Below are 15,769 nucleotides of genomic sequence, written 5' to 3'. Positions count from 1 at the left end.
TGCAAAATTGGAGCAGGAGGCAGCTGGGCGGCGGCGAGGCGGCGATGTGGTTCGAGCCGGCGACCGCGCGCATCTGGGGTCTACCGAGTGCCCAAGCCGGCCGGCCGGTCATCCCCTGCCCGGGCCCATGGACGCTTTGCCCAGAGGTAATCGGGAGAGGTCTCTCGCGCCGTCGACCGGTAGGCACACGCCGTCGACCGGTGGACACTCGCCACCGAGCAACGCCGCCGCGCCGTCCGGCCTGCGCTATCCAGCTCCGTTGCGCTGCCAGACGACTGAGGACGACGACCCAAATCCTTGCGTACGCGTATCTCGCCCGATCTGGAGCGAACGTGCACGATCCAACGGCTGGTAGGGTCCCAGAGGTGGACGGTATCTCAACTACTGTCCGCCCCCGGTCGCCGTTTCGGTTACCGTCCACCCCTGGTCATGGCCGCGAGCCCGCGACGCCACTTTCGCTGCACGCCGTGGCTCGCCGCCGCGCCGGCCTGCCAGTCTGGGACGACTTCCCATGTCCTGATGTACTGTCGCGCTTCGCACCGACCGCAAGTGACGAGAGCCTCCGGGGTTGCCGGGGGGCGTACTCACCACGAGCTTCCTGCTCGCCGGGCGCGAAACGTCCTGGCATCGTCGACACCGCTGACGGCTGACCCGGCTCTTCTGGAGGGTCGGCCTCGACGTGGAGGATTAGTTCGTGCGCGCATCCAGCCACGGGCCGGGATACAAAGGCGTCGTCTCCGTTCAGCTTCGACGAGCTGCGTTGCATACGCTGGGGCCACGTTCGCCTTCGTCTTCGCCACGCTCTCGCCTCCATGGCCAGCGCGTCCGCACGGGCTACTCTGCAAGGTACACACGACCGACCCCGATGCTATCGTTTCCGCTTGTCTGCTACCTCGTGAGCCAGTTGGCACGTTGACGGTGGATGCGCTTCAGGTGTTCGCTGCTTTTTCTGCGAGGGACCAATGCTCAGGAATGTGCATGAGCATGGCTGCCATCTGCCAGCCCCGATCCCCAGGGCCCAGGCAAAAGCATCTGCCTATTCCCGCGAGGAAGCTGCGTGCTCGGTAACGGATGGCGAGACGAGAACTCTTGCACGCGTGCCCAGAAACGGTTGGAATTCTGCGGACACGACGTCGCCATGTTGTGTTCGTGGAGAGAACGCGCGCGTGCTGCTGGCCTTCCAGAGATGTTTGCTTCGCTCGCGGACATGTGTTCTCTGTGGCCTGGCCGCGCAGAACGGAGCACCAGCAAACGGCGTGAGACGCGCTCCACTGCGCCAAATATTAGCCGCCATGGATGCGGGCACGCAGCTTCTTTTACCTCCGATCGAAGAAGGGTCAACGGAGCATCCGTGGCTCCTCCTGGCTGACCTCAGCTCTGGGCTTCTGGCACAAACCATTCGTTGGGTTCGCTTGGCCTGTTAGCCAACCAGCCAACAGTATTGTTCTCTCATACTAAATCAGCACCAGCCACCAGCTACCAGCCAGTCAGCAGTACTGTTCTCTCATAACAAATCAGCCTGACACAGTGTTGAGCGGTACCCGTGATCTGCCAAGTGGAGCGATGCAACCTCAGCTTCGGGTCGAGCAGCAACTGGCTGGTCGGGCGATGGAGCGTCTCGGCGCCGGCAAACGGGACACCGATGTAATAATTCAGCGACAACGTAGTTTATTATTCGATTCCAGGTAGCTAGAACATCTTTTACACGGTAATAAAGCACGCGACATGGAATGGTACACGATGCACACGCGGACGCGACAGAATAACGGCAAACAACGGGGCGGAGCGACCGATTCAAGCTAGCTGGTCCTTGCCGCCGGGCCGGATGGCGCATGCAGTGCAATGAAGTAAACAAGAAATGGACCGGGCCAGCCGGTCAACAAGCAAACGGGCCTGGGCTGGCCCGTCGAAGCTATAGCTATGCATGCATGCAAGACAAGCAAGCTGCGCGGGCCGGGCCGCCTACTCTAGCAGAGCCACTTGCAGTAGCACTTGCGCTCGATGCCGTGCCACCTGCACACGCCCCACGGGAAGCCCTCCGTCCTGCACACGCCCTCGCAGTTCCGGTAGCTCATGTAGGCGCCCACGAACCTGTGGCTCTGCGACAGGCAGTGCCGCGCCTCCGCCACCCGCGCCGGCCCCGTCTCTGCGCGAGAAAACGTCACGTGCCGTGCCATCACCGGGAAATAAACAGGTAAGTCCGTGCATGCTTATGCTTGGCTTGGCTACGCTGATGATTTCACTTAATTACCCGAGGCGACGAGGAGCAGCAGGACGACGAAGATGTGCGGACGCGACCACGCGGCGTGAGGAGGTAGTCGTCGAAGCCATCTCTTGGTCTTGGATCTCGATCAACTGCGTCCGACCACAAGGGGGTGGCTCGTCTGCGCGTGTGTAGGCGGTGATGGCTAGCTACTAAGTACTGTTCGAACTAGAGGCGTTGGCACTGAGGCGACGGAGACGGAATGGGGTTTATATAGGGGGTTTAGACGTTTAATTAGGGCGCCTGTTTAAACAAATCCAGACTCGGCAATTTGTTTGAGCTTTGCTCGTCGTGTCCCGACAGTAACGTCTCGGTGCAAGTAAAGTACTCTATACTCCTAGTTTTTTTTGGAAAACGTAGAAAGAAAGAATTATTGTTATTGTTTTTGAAAGAAAAAATATAGAAAGAATCTGTATTGTGCACCATTCTTGAGGATAGGCGTGTGGATGTGTTTGGAATGTAGTGCGCATCGAGGCAGGCAGGGCAGCAGACAGGGGGCGTGCACGTACGTGCGTGGATGGTGGCGCTGGGTAGGCTACGGTTTTCAGGATGAGGTGCGTGCAGAGCACGGTGCCGGGGTGGCTAGCTACGCTGATGCGTTCCTGTTTTTGCACCCCCCCCCCCGCATCGCTTCAGCGCTCTTCAGGATCGAGCTGCTGCCGACGGCCGACCTGACATGGTGTTGTGTGTGGAGCGAGATCGACGCCAGCTCGGGATGTAGCACAGCGCTGCAGGGTCCGCAGCGGCTAGCTTAATCAAACTGCGCGCCCGTGCACAGTACAATACGACAACTAGTCGGTGCATGCTGACTGGCTGGCTAGCTGCTGATCGAGCTATGGAGCTTTATCTCGGCGCCGGTAAACGGGACGTGGATGGTGTGGTGCTCTGTAGTCGTAGACGTCGGAGCTGCAGTCATCGGGGAGAAAAGAAAAACATGCACGGAGAGCGTGGGTCGGACCTCGGGATTCCATGGCGGCGTGAACCAGGTGGAATATGCTGCCTCGCGTGGGCTGCTGGAGGAGATCGATCACGTGCCACACCGCCTGCTTTATTTGTCACAGCCAGGTGGGCGCCCAGCTAGTGCTTCATCCTCCTCTTGCATGCTGATGCTGGCGCGGCTCTGCTGCCGCCACAGGTTAGGTTACGGATTCGGCTTGTCACCAGCGGGGCTGCCCTGTAGTCAGGATTTGGCTTAGTGCGGAACACGTTATTGCTGATGATCACCAGCAGTGCCGGAGCGTGATCCAAGAATGAGGGGGCCCACCCTTTGTTAATTAACCTACTACAGTAATGAATAGTGTTAAAATCACTGTTTAACTAATGCAAAGTTTGCATACAAGAGGGACCAGAGCCCAGTTTCGCCTTCATGAGGCTCCGCCCCTGATCACCAGTGATGGCGGCAGATTGTGGGTGAATGGCGACCTAGCGGCCGGGTTGCCGCAGGTCTCGGATGGCGATGACGGAGGACAATCCCGTGGCCAGCCAAGTTGGTGGGAGTGTTACGTTATATATGTTCCTGGTAGAGCTGGTTTAGCGTATTATATATTAGTACTGTACTGTTATGCGATGGTAGCTGATATAGAGACGTAGATGGAGGATGTGAAGGGAGTGATCCATGTACGACCATGCGGATCGAGGTCACACACGTCAGATAAGAAGATGAACAGCAACACGTAAGCAATCGAATACATTCAAACAACTTTTGTCGCTTATATTCGTGACAACGCGGAAGCTTTATTATATATGTTCAAACATGTTAATTAAACAACTCACTCAAACAAATTATGTAATTTGTTTTTAGTATTTTTAAACATGACGTGAAAATTAGCTACATCTTAGAACAAGTTTCCTAGAAAACGAATCTTAGAATAACCTGCAAATTCCTTCTAATACATTTTTTTGGAAAGTTTCTTCTACACAAATTCTAATACGCCATCCGTTCCAAATTATAAGTCATTCCAAGAATTTTGGAGAGTCAAAATTTTTCAAATTTGACCAAATTTATATTACAAAATAATAACATTTATTATGAAACCAATTAAGTATCATTAGATTCTTTGTTAGCTATATTTTCATAGTGTACCTATTTGATGTCATAAATCTTTGTGTTTCTTTCTATAATTTTGGTCAAACTTTGAGATAGTTTGACTCTCCAAGATTCTTGGAATGACTTATAATTTGAAACGGATGGAGTATAAAACTGCTGTAGATAACAATTACGAAAGGGGATGGGGATGAAGCATATATAGTAGGTGAACGTGGAGCCAAACCAAGCGGGGGCCAAATAAGTTCACTTCTATAGATTTCTGCTTGTTAACATCAGCAAACAAGCACAAAATAAGTTGACTTGCAGTGAAGCAGCGCGTGGAGGAAGAAGGGGCTGATGCCCAGTTTCGCCTCCGGCCTCCACTATGGTCCGCCCATCGGCCCATGGTAGGTTTGTTTTTTATGTGTGTGTTGTATATGCATGTAAGTCATAGGTGCTGAGTAAGGCACTGCTGGTATCATGTTGTTTTTTCCTCCTTAAGAGAACTTATTTCTTTCTTATCCTAAATGAAAGCCAGATGTTCACAAGTCATGTGAATAAATATCTTTTGAAAGGATGAACCAGTCGAACATCTCTCTTTTATCAACTTTTATGGTAACTCCTCCATAATTATATAACATTTAAAACAAACTATTTAAATAAAATCAAAATAATTTGCTTGTTATAAACATCATGTAGTTAAGAATGAAAGAAGTGCTAAATTACATAGTACACCACTCTACGTCTACCAGAAACTGATATTTTAGATTAAGGATAATTCCGACCAAAGCATCCACAAGTTGAATGCTCGGCCAACATCAACCGGAAACTGATGGTAAACAAATCCATCAGCGGGGTAGATCGAGATACTTCCTCCACAGAACCAAGATGCATTCAAGGATATTAACATGTAATGATCATACAGCTCCTTTGACACCACAAAGCCAAAGTTTTTTTATTACTATTCCAGCAGTTGAAGCTGCTAGCCAAGCACTCTCGGTTTAGCTTTTTCGAATAACTTACTACAAATGAGAAACACTAAGTCGGTACACCATAAGAGCACGGGAAACTAATTAAAGACGCAAGGGTGATTACGACGACTGAGTGGACGCTACAGCAAATCAAATGCACCAGCATGCATGGCTGCGGCGCGGGGTGCGTGCTAATAACTCCGGGACGCTACTGGATCGGACCCTGCTCGCCTCGCCTCGCCGGCTAGCAGGACTTGGTGCAGAAGCACTTGCGCAGGATGCCGCCGTGGTGCCTGCACTCGCCGGAGGGGAAGCCCTCCGTCTGGCACACGTGCTGGCAGTTGCTCTTCCTCATGCAGGCGCCCACGAACTTGTGGCTCTGCGACACGCAGTGCCGCGCCTCCGCCACCCGCGCCGGCCCCATCTCTGCACACCACTCGTCCGTCCGTCTCGTGCCATCAGAAAAAAAAAAATGCAAACTAACAATGGGCGCGGGCGCGTGAGGAAGACGAGACGAGCGAGGAGAAAGCATGCGTGCGCGCACCTGAGGCGACGAGGAGCAGCAGGAAGAAGAAGAGCACGGGCGCGGCCGCGCGGCGGGAGGCCATCGACGCCACCATTTCGCTGCCTGCTGCTCTACTACTCTCAGACCGGGTCACGGGCTCGGAACGGCGTTGTTACAAGTGGACTGGTGTCTGGTGACTCGCAGTTTGCGCGGTGCCGAACGGGACGGCAGCGGGGTTTATATAGGGGGGCATTCAGAACGCCGGGCGGCCCGCTCACAATCCAGGTCCGTTTAATTTCGTGCCCTTGAGAAAGGATTCAAATCCGCCGATTTTGTTTTAAATTCGTCCAGGACCGGAGCAGCAGCAGCAGCGCATGGAATTCTGATCCGGTAGGGTTTTTCTAATGCAACATGGACGGTGCGAGGTTTGGGCTTTGGATCCCAGTATCCCACCGGCCGTCGTCACACCTGCACCCCGACGCCCGGTGCGAAAAAAGAATCCTGTCGTGCACCCTTCTTGAGGCGTTGCTGCAGGGGTATGTCTTCGGAACGTAGCGTGAGATCGACTATCGAGCGCGGCCGGCGGTGACGCATGCGTTGATCGATGCTGGGCAGGGTGCAGTGCACCGACCTGGCAGCGGGATGGCCGACGGCGCACGTGATCAGCCGCGTGTGGGCGCGACGAGCCACCGGGCAGCGGGCCAGCAACGCTAGCTACCAATGGGGCCGTGGGTGTAATGCCGCTTGGCCGCCGGTGATCACCGACGGCACGAGTGCAAATAAACAATCGCAGGAAGATCAAACTCGATGGCATGTTTCAGTTTTCTGAACTGAACTCCAACTCAACTCTGTTTCAGTTTTCTGAATAACATGTTCGACAGTTCAATTTACAGTGCGTTTTTATACTCGCCAAACCATTTACTCACCTCAGGATCTGCCAGGGGTATGCAGGTCTCCTTGGTTGACGGCGGAGCCCTCGGCGAGATACCGTTCTGCAAGCGCCGTGTGCAGTGCAGCCCCGACGGGCATGACATCCTCGTCGACGAAGAAATGCGGGTTGTGAGCCGGGTGGACGGAGCCAGTTGAAAGGAACCGAGTTCCTACTGCGGCCGCGAAGGTTGTAGGGGTGCGTGGATGGAGGGCGAGGCCTTGGGGGTCGCCGACAGATGGGCGCCGTGGCGACCAGCAAGGGGAGCGGCGGCGCGCGTGGAAGGGGGCGCGCACGTGAGAGGGAGATCGCGAGGGAGAGAGAGACGCGAGAGTAGGGGCGGCCCCGTGAGGCCAACTGGAATCAATTCCTAGCTTGATCTGTTTTCATCTAGAGGAGAGTATTTAACTTACAAATTGTCCCACACTTTAGGAAAGCGAATAAAACCCTAAGGAAATAAATCGTGGCTCTCCTAGCCACTTGGGCGGCGCCCCCGGCGTTGGTACGTGATCCACGCCGGGGCTGTCGGCTGCTGCGCCGGCTGGGCCTGTGCCGGCTACTCCTGGCCCGTAACATCTCTCCGCTCCTCGGGAAACAGCTCATCCTCGAGCTGGAAGTCGGGGTAGCGCTCGACGAAGGACTCCCGTTGCTCCCAGGTCGCATCATCGGCAGGGAGCCCCTGCCACTCCACGAGGACCTCCCAGGTGCCCTGCTGAAAGCGTGCCCGCCGCACCCGAGCAGGAGTCAAGACCACCCGACCATCATGAATGGTCGGCAATGGCGGAGTGGACGCAGGGGGATCGCCCTGCTGAAAGCGTGCCCGCCGCACCCGAGCAGGAGTCAAGACCACCCGGCCATCATGAATGGTCGGCAATGGCGGAGTGGACGCAGGGGGATCGCCGTAGAAGGGCTTCAGCAACCCCACATGGAAGACATCATGGAGGTGAGACCCCTCCGGGAGCTGTAGACGATAGGCCACCTGGCCAATGCGCTCAATCATCTGGAACGGCCCAGCGTAGCGGGGGCCGAGCTTACCCTTGGGACGGCGCTCCAGCGAGAGGGTCGGCTAGTGCAGCAGGCGAAGCCAGACCCAGGCACCCACCGCGAACTCCAGCTCGCGGTGATGAGCGTCGTAGTAGTGCTTGGCATGCTAACAAGCCTGGAGAAGACGCTCGTGGACGTCGGCGAGGAAGGAGTCGCGGTCGCGGAGTAGCGTGTCAGCCGCGTCCGTCTGGGCCGCACCGGCGGTGTGCGGCAGGAGCGCTGGCGGGGGCGCCCGTAGACCACCTTGAACGGCGTCGCCCAAAGCGTCGTGTGGTACGAGGTGTTGTAGCAGTACTCGGCCCACGCGAGCCAGTCCGCCCAGGCTCGTGGGCGGTGGCCTGTGACGCACCGCACGTACATATCCAGCACCTTGTTGACGATCTCCGACTGGCCGTCCGTCTGGGGATGGAACGCCGTGCTGAAGCAGAGCTGGACGCCGGTCATCTTGAACAGGTCCCGCCACATGTGGCTCGTGAAGACAGGGTCCCTGTCGCTGACGATGGATGTCAGGAACCCGTGGAGTCGAACGATGCCGTCGAAGAAGGCGCGGGCGACCGACGACGCCGTGTACGGGTGGCTTAGGGCGATGAAGTGCGCATACTTCGAGAAGCGATCCACCACGGTGAGGATGACCAACTTCCCGCCGACCTTGGGCAGCCCCTCGACGAAGTCCATCGAGATGTCCACCCACACCTGGGAAGGGACCTCGAGGGGCTGGAGCAGCCCGGCTGGCCGCTGCGTCGGCGTTTTGTTGCGCTGGCACGTCGGGCAGGCGCGGACAAACTCCTACACCAGCCGCCAGTCGTGGGGGACGTAGAAGTCGGCGCGGAGACGCTGTAGGGTCTTCTGGACGCCCTCATGGCCTGCTGAATGGACCAATGAGAGCACCCGTTGGCGAAGGTCGTCTTGGGCAGGCATGAAGATGCGCTTGCCGTGGAGGAGGAGCCCGGCGTCCCAGCGCCAAGGAGCCGTGAGGCCCTCGCCCTAGTGCTGTGCGGCCTCGCTGTCGGTGGAGGTAGCCGTCCGAATGTCGTCGATGAAGCTGAAGGACGGCCCTGAGATGGCGTGGAGTGCCGCTGCGTCGTCCGTACTGGACTCGCTGTCGCGGCGGGAGAGGGCGTCGGCCGCGGAGTTGAGGTGCCCCGGGCGGTACTCCACGGTGAAGTCGAAGCCGAACAGCTTGCTAAGCCACTGGTGCTGCGGGATTGTGGACAACCGCTGGTCAAGGAGGTACTTCAGGCTGTAGTGATCGGTGCGGACCAGGAAGCGGCGCCCCCACAGGTAGGGCTGCCAGTGCCGCACCGCCTGAACCAAGCTGATGAGCTCCCGCTCGTAGGCCGCTAGCTTGACGTGGCGGGCGGTGAACGGCCTGCTGAAGAAAGCTAGGGGTCCGGACCCCTGGTGGAGAACGGCGCCGAAGCCGGTGCCGGAGGCGTCACAGTCAACCACAAACTGCCGCTCGAAGTCCAGCATCTGCAAAACCGGCCCGGTGGAGAGCGCCTGCTTTAGCGCCGCGAACGTCTCCGCTGCTTCCTCGGTCCAGGCGAAGGCCTCCTTGCGCAGGAGGCGAGTCAGGGGGGCGGCGATGGTCCCGAAGTTCCGGATGAACTTGCGGTAGTATCCGGCGAGTCCCAGAAAGCCGCGGACGCCCCGAGCCAAGCGGGGCTCAGGCCAGGACGCCACAGCCTCCATCTTGGCGCTGTCCATGGCAACGCCCCTGGCCGATATGACGTGGCCGAGGTAGGCGACCGAGCTGGACCCGAAGGAGCACTTGGAGTGCTTGAGGTGGAGGTCGTGGGCGCGGAGCGCGTCGAAGAAGAGGCGGACGTGCTGCAAGTTCTCGGACCACGAAGAGCTGTAGATCAGGATATCATCAAAGAAGATGAGCACGAACCGCCGAAGGAACGATTGCAGGATGTCATTCATGAGCACCTGGAACGTAGCCGGCGCATTGGAGAGACCAAACGACATGACGAGGATCTTGAAGTGGCCGTGGTGGGTGCGGAACGCCGTCTTCTCCACGTCGGCCAAGTGCATGCGCACCTGGTGATAGCCGGAACGCAAGTCTAGCTTGGTGAAAAACTTGGCGCCATGCAGCTCGTCGAGGAGCTCGTCGACCACCGGGATCGGGAACTTGTCCTTGGAGGTCTTGTCGTTGAGCGCGCGGTAGTCGATGCAGAAGTGCCAAGTGTCGTCCGCCTTCATGACCAGCAGCACAGGAGCCGAGAACGGCGAGGTGCTGGGCCGAATGATGCCCTGGGACAACATCATGGCGCACTGGCACTCGAGCTCGTCCTTCTGCAGCTGGGGGTAGCGGTACGGGCGGACCGCCACTGGAGCCGTGCCCGGCAGAAGGTGGATCCTGTGGTCGTACGGGCGGGACGGGGGCAGCCCTCACGGCTCGGCGAAGACGTTGTCGTACTGCTGGAGGAGGACATCGAGGAGGGGGCACTCGGGGTCAGCGGCCAAGGCCCATAGGCTCGGCTCGAAGATGTCGTCGCGGGGAGATCCAATCCCCCGCTAGAAGACGAGGCTGCCGTGCCGCGTGAATGCCATGCAGAGGTCCTCGAAGTCCCACAGGATGGGTCCCAAGGTGCGCAGGTAGTCGGCGCCGAGGATGACGTCAAAGCCGCCCAGGTCAATGCCGAGGCAGCTGATGGTGAACTCCTCCTTGCCGATGTGCAAGGCGACATTGCGGGCCACCACCCCGCAAGGCACGCGGTCGCCATTGGCAACCGTCACGTGGGTCTTGGTCGTCGATGTCGCCAGGCCCATGCGGTGCATTAGGTCCACATGGACGAAGTTGTGCGTCGAGCTGCTGTCGAGGAGGGCCGTGAGGCGGTGACCGTGGATGTAGACGGGCAGCAGCATCGTATCCTCCGTGCGGATGCCGGCGATGGCGTGCAAGGAGATCACCGGGGCGGCCTCCTCGGATTGCAGGGCGTCGTCGTCGTCGGCCGCCGCGCTGTCCTCGCCGTCGGACATGTAGTCGCTCACCTCCAGGAAGAAGAGGCGCTGGCACTGGTGTCCGCGGACGTAGGGCTCGTCGCAATTGTAGCAGAGGCCCTGGCGGCGGCGCTCCACCATCTCCGCGGGGGAGAGACGGCGGAACTGCCGAGGCGGTGGCGTCGTTAGGGCTGGCGCCGAGGCTGCCGGAGCGGGCAGCGCTGGAGGGGCCGCGCGTGGCGCAGCTGGCGGTGGTGGGGGCAGACGCTGAGGTAGGCGTCCGGCACGCTGCGGTGGAACGGTCGCCATGGCAGCCGTACGACGCTCGAAGGACCGCGCCAAGTGCATGGCGGTCTGAAGATCCTGGGGCGCCCGGAGCTCGACGTCGACATGGATGTGATCCGAGAGGCCACCCACGAACAGGTCGGCCTTCTGGAGTGGAGAGAGCTCCGGCGTATGGCACACTAGGGTGTTGAAACGCTCCTGGTACTCCTGGACGGTGCCGTGCCAAGGGAGTCGTGCAAGCTCCGAGAGGCGGTTGGTGCGGACGGCTGGACCGAAGCGCTGATTGGCGAGTTCCTTGAAGCGCTCCCACGACGGCATGCCCTCGTCCTGCTCGAGGGCATAGTACCAGGTCTGCGCCACTCCGGTCATGTGGTACGAAGCGAGCCAGACCCGATCCGAGGCTAGTGTACACTGTCCTCAGAAACTGCTCGCAGCGTGTAACACCCCAAGTGTTAATCACCTATATTTAAGTTTAATCAGGGGATTAGCATGGCGATTAGCGTTGCGTTTTAACACACGCGATGACGAAATTTTGTTTAAGGATGTTTTTAACGAGAGCTCATATCATATTTCGTTTAAGTAATAGTAGAAATCCGTAACTAGGAATGGTAATAAATTTATAGCAAAAGTTTTCAAATGGAATCCCTTAGAAATAAAATCAAATTGTATTCTTGTGTAAACATCTAAACACATGAAATGAGGTGCTTCAGGATGCTTAAAAGTTTTTGATTCGGTTTTCAATTAATAAAACTTTGAATTTGCAAAAGTTGGAACCAATATTACCAAACTGGGTTTGGTTCAACCTGGACCGGTCCGACCGGTATAATCGGCCGGTCAGATCGGTAGCACGCCGGGCAGCACGCATCACGGCGTCCGCGCGTCGGGCGTCGACACCGGCGAGCGCGCTAGTCATCCATGGCGTCGCCCGTCCTCGTCCTTATCCCGAGTCGGCCGCGTGATATTTTCCCCCCTCTCTCTCACGCTCAGCTTGCCCCTTCATCTTCTTCCTCGAGCAGAGCTCGAACGAGCTCGTGCGGCTCCCGTCCACCGGCCAAATCCCCGGCCTCTGCCCCACCATCTTCAAATCGCCGCCAACCGAAGCTCCCTCACCTCCCTCGCTCCCTCCTCAACCCCTCCAACACGAGCTCCGGCCACCGTATAGCCGGGAAACGAAGGTTCTCCGGCCGCCGGCCATCCATGGCCATCAAGCTATTTATTTATTTATATTAACGAATCTGATGCCTTAGGGCAAGCTCCTTCCCAAGCATGCTCAGCGTCTCCCTGATCTGAAACACCAAACCAATGGACAATTCAGCCTCACTTCTGGCGAACAAAAATGAATGAAACGAGAAAAAATATTTATACATCAATGGAAATGTATTTATGGCCTATCTGGATGTGTTAAATTAAGTGCTAAACTTTAGCACGTATTAGCACTCGTATCTCTTCTAAAATATTTAAGTATCTCTTCTAAAATATTTAAGTCTTGGCAAATGTTTAGCTCAGCCTATTGGCACTCTTGTTTAGATGGGCTAGTGCTAAAGTTTAGCATTTGGAGTATTAGTATTTGTATCCAAACACCCCCTAAAACTTAGCTATCAAGCTGCCAGGCAGGGAACGTAAGAAAAATGGCAGATTCAGTAACTACATTAGCTTCAACAAAAATTTGTTTCACGATGACATAACACTGCACCTGTTAAATTTACATGGACATGGTATTCAACTCGGTGAAACTAGAAAATTACCCAATGATAGTGTTGAAGAACTGGCGAGTAGTGATCCAGAACTTTGTATGTCTTGCTGAGAAGTCCCAGAAGTAGATCCACCTCATCGCCAAGAAGATCCACCTAAGGTTTGTGGCAGGCAAATTTAAGTATCTTTGGCCATGGAGCAATCGGCAGCAAGATGTTTTCTTATAATTTCTAACCTCTGCTTCTGCTGTTTGGAGGTCGCAACATCTCCTGGTGAAAGCCGTCCGGTAAATGAGTTCACTTTTTTTAAGAGAACTCACTTGTTCAACCAGATTCGCCAATTGTTTATCCAAGTCTCTCAATCTGGACAAGGATCAGATATCATTCTCCGATTGCCCCATGCCATGAAAATAAGGGAATGGAGACTCACAAACCTTAGAACAGCTGTTTCTAATTTTCCACAGGTAACAGCTTCAAAATCCATGGACATTGCCTGAAATTTTGTTGATCGAATGAGCATTTCCTTGATTGTGCTTTCAGGGGTCATGCTGAAACCTATATCTATCTCCCCTGTTTGTGCCTTCCTTTGGTATTCCAATCCGTCCTTAACATTGTTCTTAACTGAATAAGAGACATCATCTCTGACTGTTGACATTTCAGCCTGCTGATCACCCCCTTTTGAATTTCGCCTGTCGTGGTTTGCACCGAAACTTAAAATCTCTTGCTTCACAGGTACTCCATGTTGATCGGAATCTGGGCCTTCATCTTCAGTGGTTACATTGTTTTGCATCATCTCTTCTTTGATGTGTCTCTCACTATGAACCATTTCAGTTGCGCTCTTCCAAGCATTTAAAGTCTTGGCAAGAAAAACCGCATGCACTTCATCTTTGATTAAGGTCTTGATAAAATGATCAGCAGAATCAACAGCCAGTTCCTTCAGCAAGTCTGTGACTAGTATGCTATATATTTCATTCTGCAGTTCACTTCTCATGTCCACCTCGTCTCTTACTTCAGTTACCTTCTGCACATCAGCAAGAACATCCAGTTTCTTCAGCGAGTCTTTGAATATAGAGCCATATATCTCGCACTGCAGTTTACTTGCGATGTCCATTTCATCCTTCTCTTCTTTTAGTTTCTGTAAATCATATGCCTGAACAGCCAATTTCCTCACCAAGTCTCTGAATACTGCTGTATATAACACACATTGTAGATCAGATCCGACATCTGAATCAATCTTTACTCCTGTTAGCCTTTCAGCTTCCTCACGGTGGATACAATGCTCTCCTAATTGATAGCACTGTCTGCTATCTGACTTTCTGCTACCATATGCCCTCCTGACTGCAGCTGCCTAGTTTCATCCTCTGAAGATTGGAATTCTTCCAGGCTATTCTCAGTAGCGTCACTGTCATGATGCAACGTAGGTGGACGAGATCCTTCACCTGGAGAAGACGTGCGATCGGATCCCACGTTGATCTCCCTGACAAAACCCTCCACAACGGCGCTGTACATCTCCCTCTCTGCATCCATGAGCCACTGCTGCTCATCCATGGCCGCCCCCAGCGCGGAGACCGACCTCTCCATGGCGTCGAACGAAGACGCGACGCTGTCTCTGACGACGCCGGCGTCCAGGACCATTTCCTGAAACTCCATGAGCAGCTGCGCCATGCCGTAGAATCCCGAGAGCCCCTTGACCCCTTCGCCCTCGTGGCCGGCCTCCTGCAGCCTCGCCATGGGCGACGCCTCGCCGCTCACCTTCTCCATGAGCGCTGCCAGCGTGGAGCTCGCGTCCTCCAGCCTGGCCCTCATCCTCGACATCTTCCGGATCACCGACACCCTAAGCTCGCCGAACGCACGGCCGCACTCCTCCTCAGCGCCCTGGCGCCCGGCCGCGGGCGGCGTCTCGCGGCCGCGCGCCGGGGCGAGTTCCGCGCGCTTCCGGCGCATGTAGTCTCGGTCCGCCTCGGCGACGGCGAGCTCGGCCTCGTCGAGGCGCGCCTGGATCTGGTCCCGCGTCTCGAGGAGGTCGTCGAGCAGCTGCTCCTGGCCGTCGTCGTCCTCCATCTCGCCGCACACGAAGCGGAGGCACCACTCGAGCTGCATGATGGCGAGCTCGGCGAAGCGGAGCTTGTGGAAGAGGCGGTCCAGGTCGCCGTCCTTCCAGAGGCTCTTCCTGTAGGCGTCCTCCATGGCGGCGTTCACTAGCCCCACCATGATGGAGTCCACCGCCTTCACCGACACCCGCAGCCGGGAGTCGAGGCCGCTGAAGAAGGCGTCCATCGCGCGCCACTGACGCAGAGCCCGGACCGCCTAGTCCAGCGACGAAGCTGCGTGCTCGGCGATGGATGGCGAGACTCTTGCGCGCGCGCTCGGGAACGCTCGGAATTCTGCGGGCACGACACGACGCCGCCATGTTGTGTTCGTGGCTTCGTGGAGAGGACGCGCGCATGCTGCTGGTCTTCCGAGACCGAGATGTTTGCTTCGCGAGCGGACATGTGTTCGCGGTGGCCTGGCCGCGCGGAACGGAGCACCAGCAAACGGCGCGAGACGCGCTCCGCACGCAGCTTCTCACCTTCTCCGATCGAGGAACGGAGCCGCCATTGTTGGCTCCCCGCGCGCTGCGAGACGACATCTGAGGATGATGACCGAGTCCCGGCCCGTGCGAGTCTCGCACGATCTGGACCGCAAGTGGCCGATCTGACGGCTGTCGGAGACCCAGGGGTGGACGGTATCTCAAATACCGTCCACCCCTGGTCGGCATTTGGAGCGCGGCGCGCCGGCGCGGCGTGGTGACCAAGTCTGCGGCGTGCACGTTGGAGTGTGTGGCTACAAGCTTCATAAAATGGACCGGACCGTGAGTCCGTACACGCTGCTTCACCAGGAATTCGGACGCCGTCCCGTGGTCCGCCTAGATGTGGACGCGGCCGCTCGCGCCATCGCGGCGGAGGTCCGGCCGCCCCCGGATGCACGTCCACCGCGCTGCTGCCTCCACCAATCGTCCGGACACAAGCGTGCGAGAAGAAAGAGCCGCATGGGCATGGCGGAGCTTTAGCGGGCAGCCAGAAAACGCCGCCCAGACCTCGGAGGCGCGGGGCAGCCGACCTCAAGACGCC

At 56.7% G+C, this 15,769-nt stretch overlaps 2 protein-coding genes and 1 pseudogene across 2 annotated transcripts; all 3 read right to left on the bottom strand.

Annotated features, from left to right (window-relative positions):
- Positions 1 to 1,651: 1,651 nt before the first annotated feature.
- Positions 1,652 to 2,331, bottom strand: LOC120682131 (annotated as a pseudogene).
- Positions 2,332 to 5,159: 2,828 nt separating this feature from the next.
- On the bottom strand, positions 5,160 to 5,976 carry LOC120682130 (defensin-like protein CAL1). Its single transcript, XM_039963885.1, has 2 exons — positions 5,805 to 5,976; positions 5,160 to 5,686 (listed from the first exon to the last, which is right to left on the bottom strand). Exons 1-2 carry the CDS (start codon positions 5,878 to 5,880, stop codon positions 5,505 to 5,507), a joined length of 258 nt encoding a protein of 85 aa, XP_039819819.1. The 5' UTR covers positions 5,881 to 5,976; the 3' UTR covers positions 5,160 to 5,504.
- A 6,218-nt stretch (positions 5,977 to 12,194) lies between these two features.
- On the bottom strand, positions 12,195 to 15,302 carry LOC120681222 (WPP domain-associated protein-like). The gene is made up of 6 exons (XM_039962740.1): positions 14,008 to 15,302; positions 13,699 to 13,975; positions 13,094 to 13,593; positions 12,896 to 13,022; positions 12,714 to 12,815; positions 12,195 to 12,254 (listed from the first exon to the last, which is right to left on the bottom strand). The coding sequence occupies exons 1-6, from the start codon at positions 14,934 to 14,936 to the stop codon at positions 12,195 to 12,197; spliced, it is 1,995 nt and encodes a 664-aa protein (XP_039818674.1). The 5' UTR covers positions 14,937 to 15,302.
- Positions 15,303 to 15,769: the final 467 nt, after the last annotated feature.

This window comes from Panicum virgatum, chromosome 7N, assembly GCF_016808335.1.
Source record: "Panicum virgatum strain AP13 chromosome 7N, P.virgatum_v5, whole genome shotgun sequence".
Classification (NCBI taxonomy): domain Eukaryota; kingdom Viridiplantae; phylum Streptophyta; class Magnoliopsida; order Poales; family Poaceae; genus Panicum; species Panicum virgatum.
The sequence above is the reverse complement of the archived record's forward strand: the minus strand, read 5'-3'. Positions and strand labels throughout refer to the sequence as shown.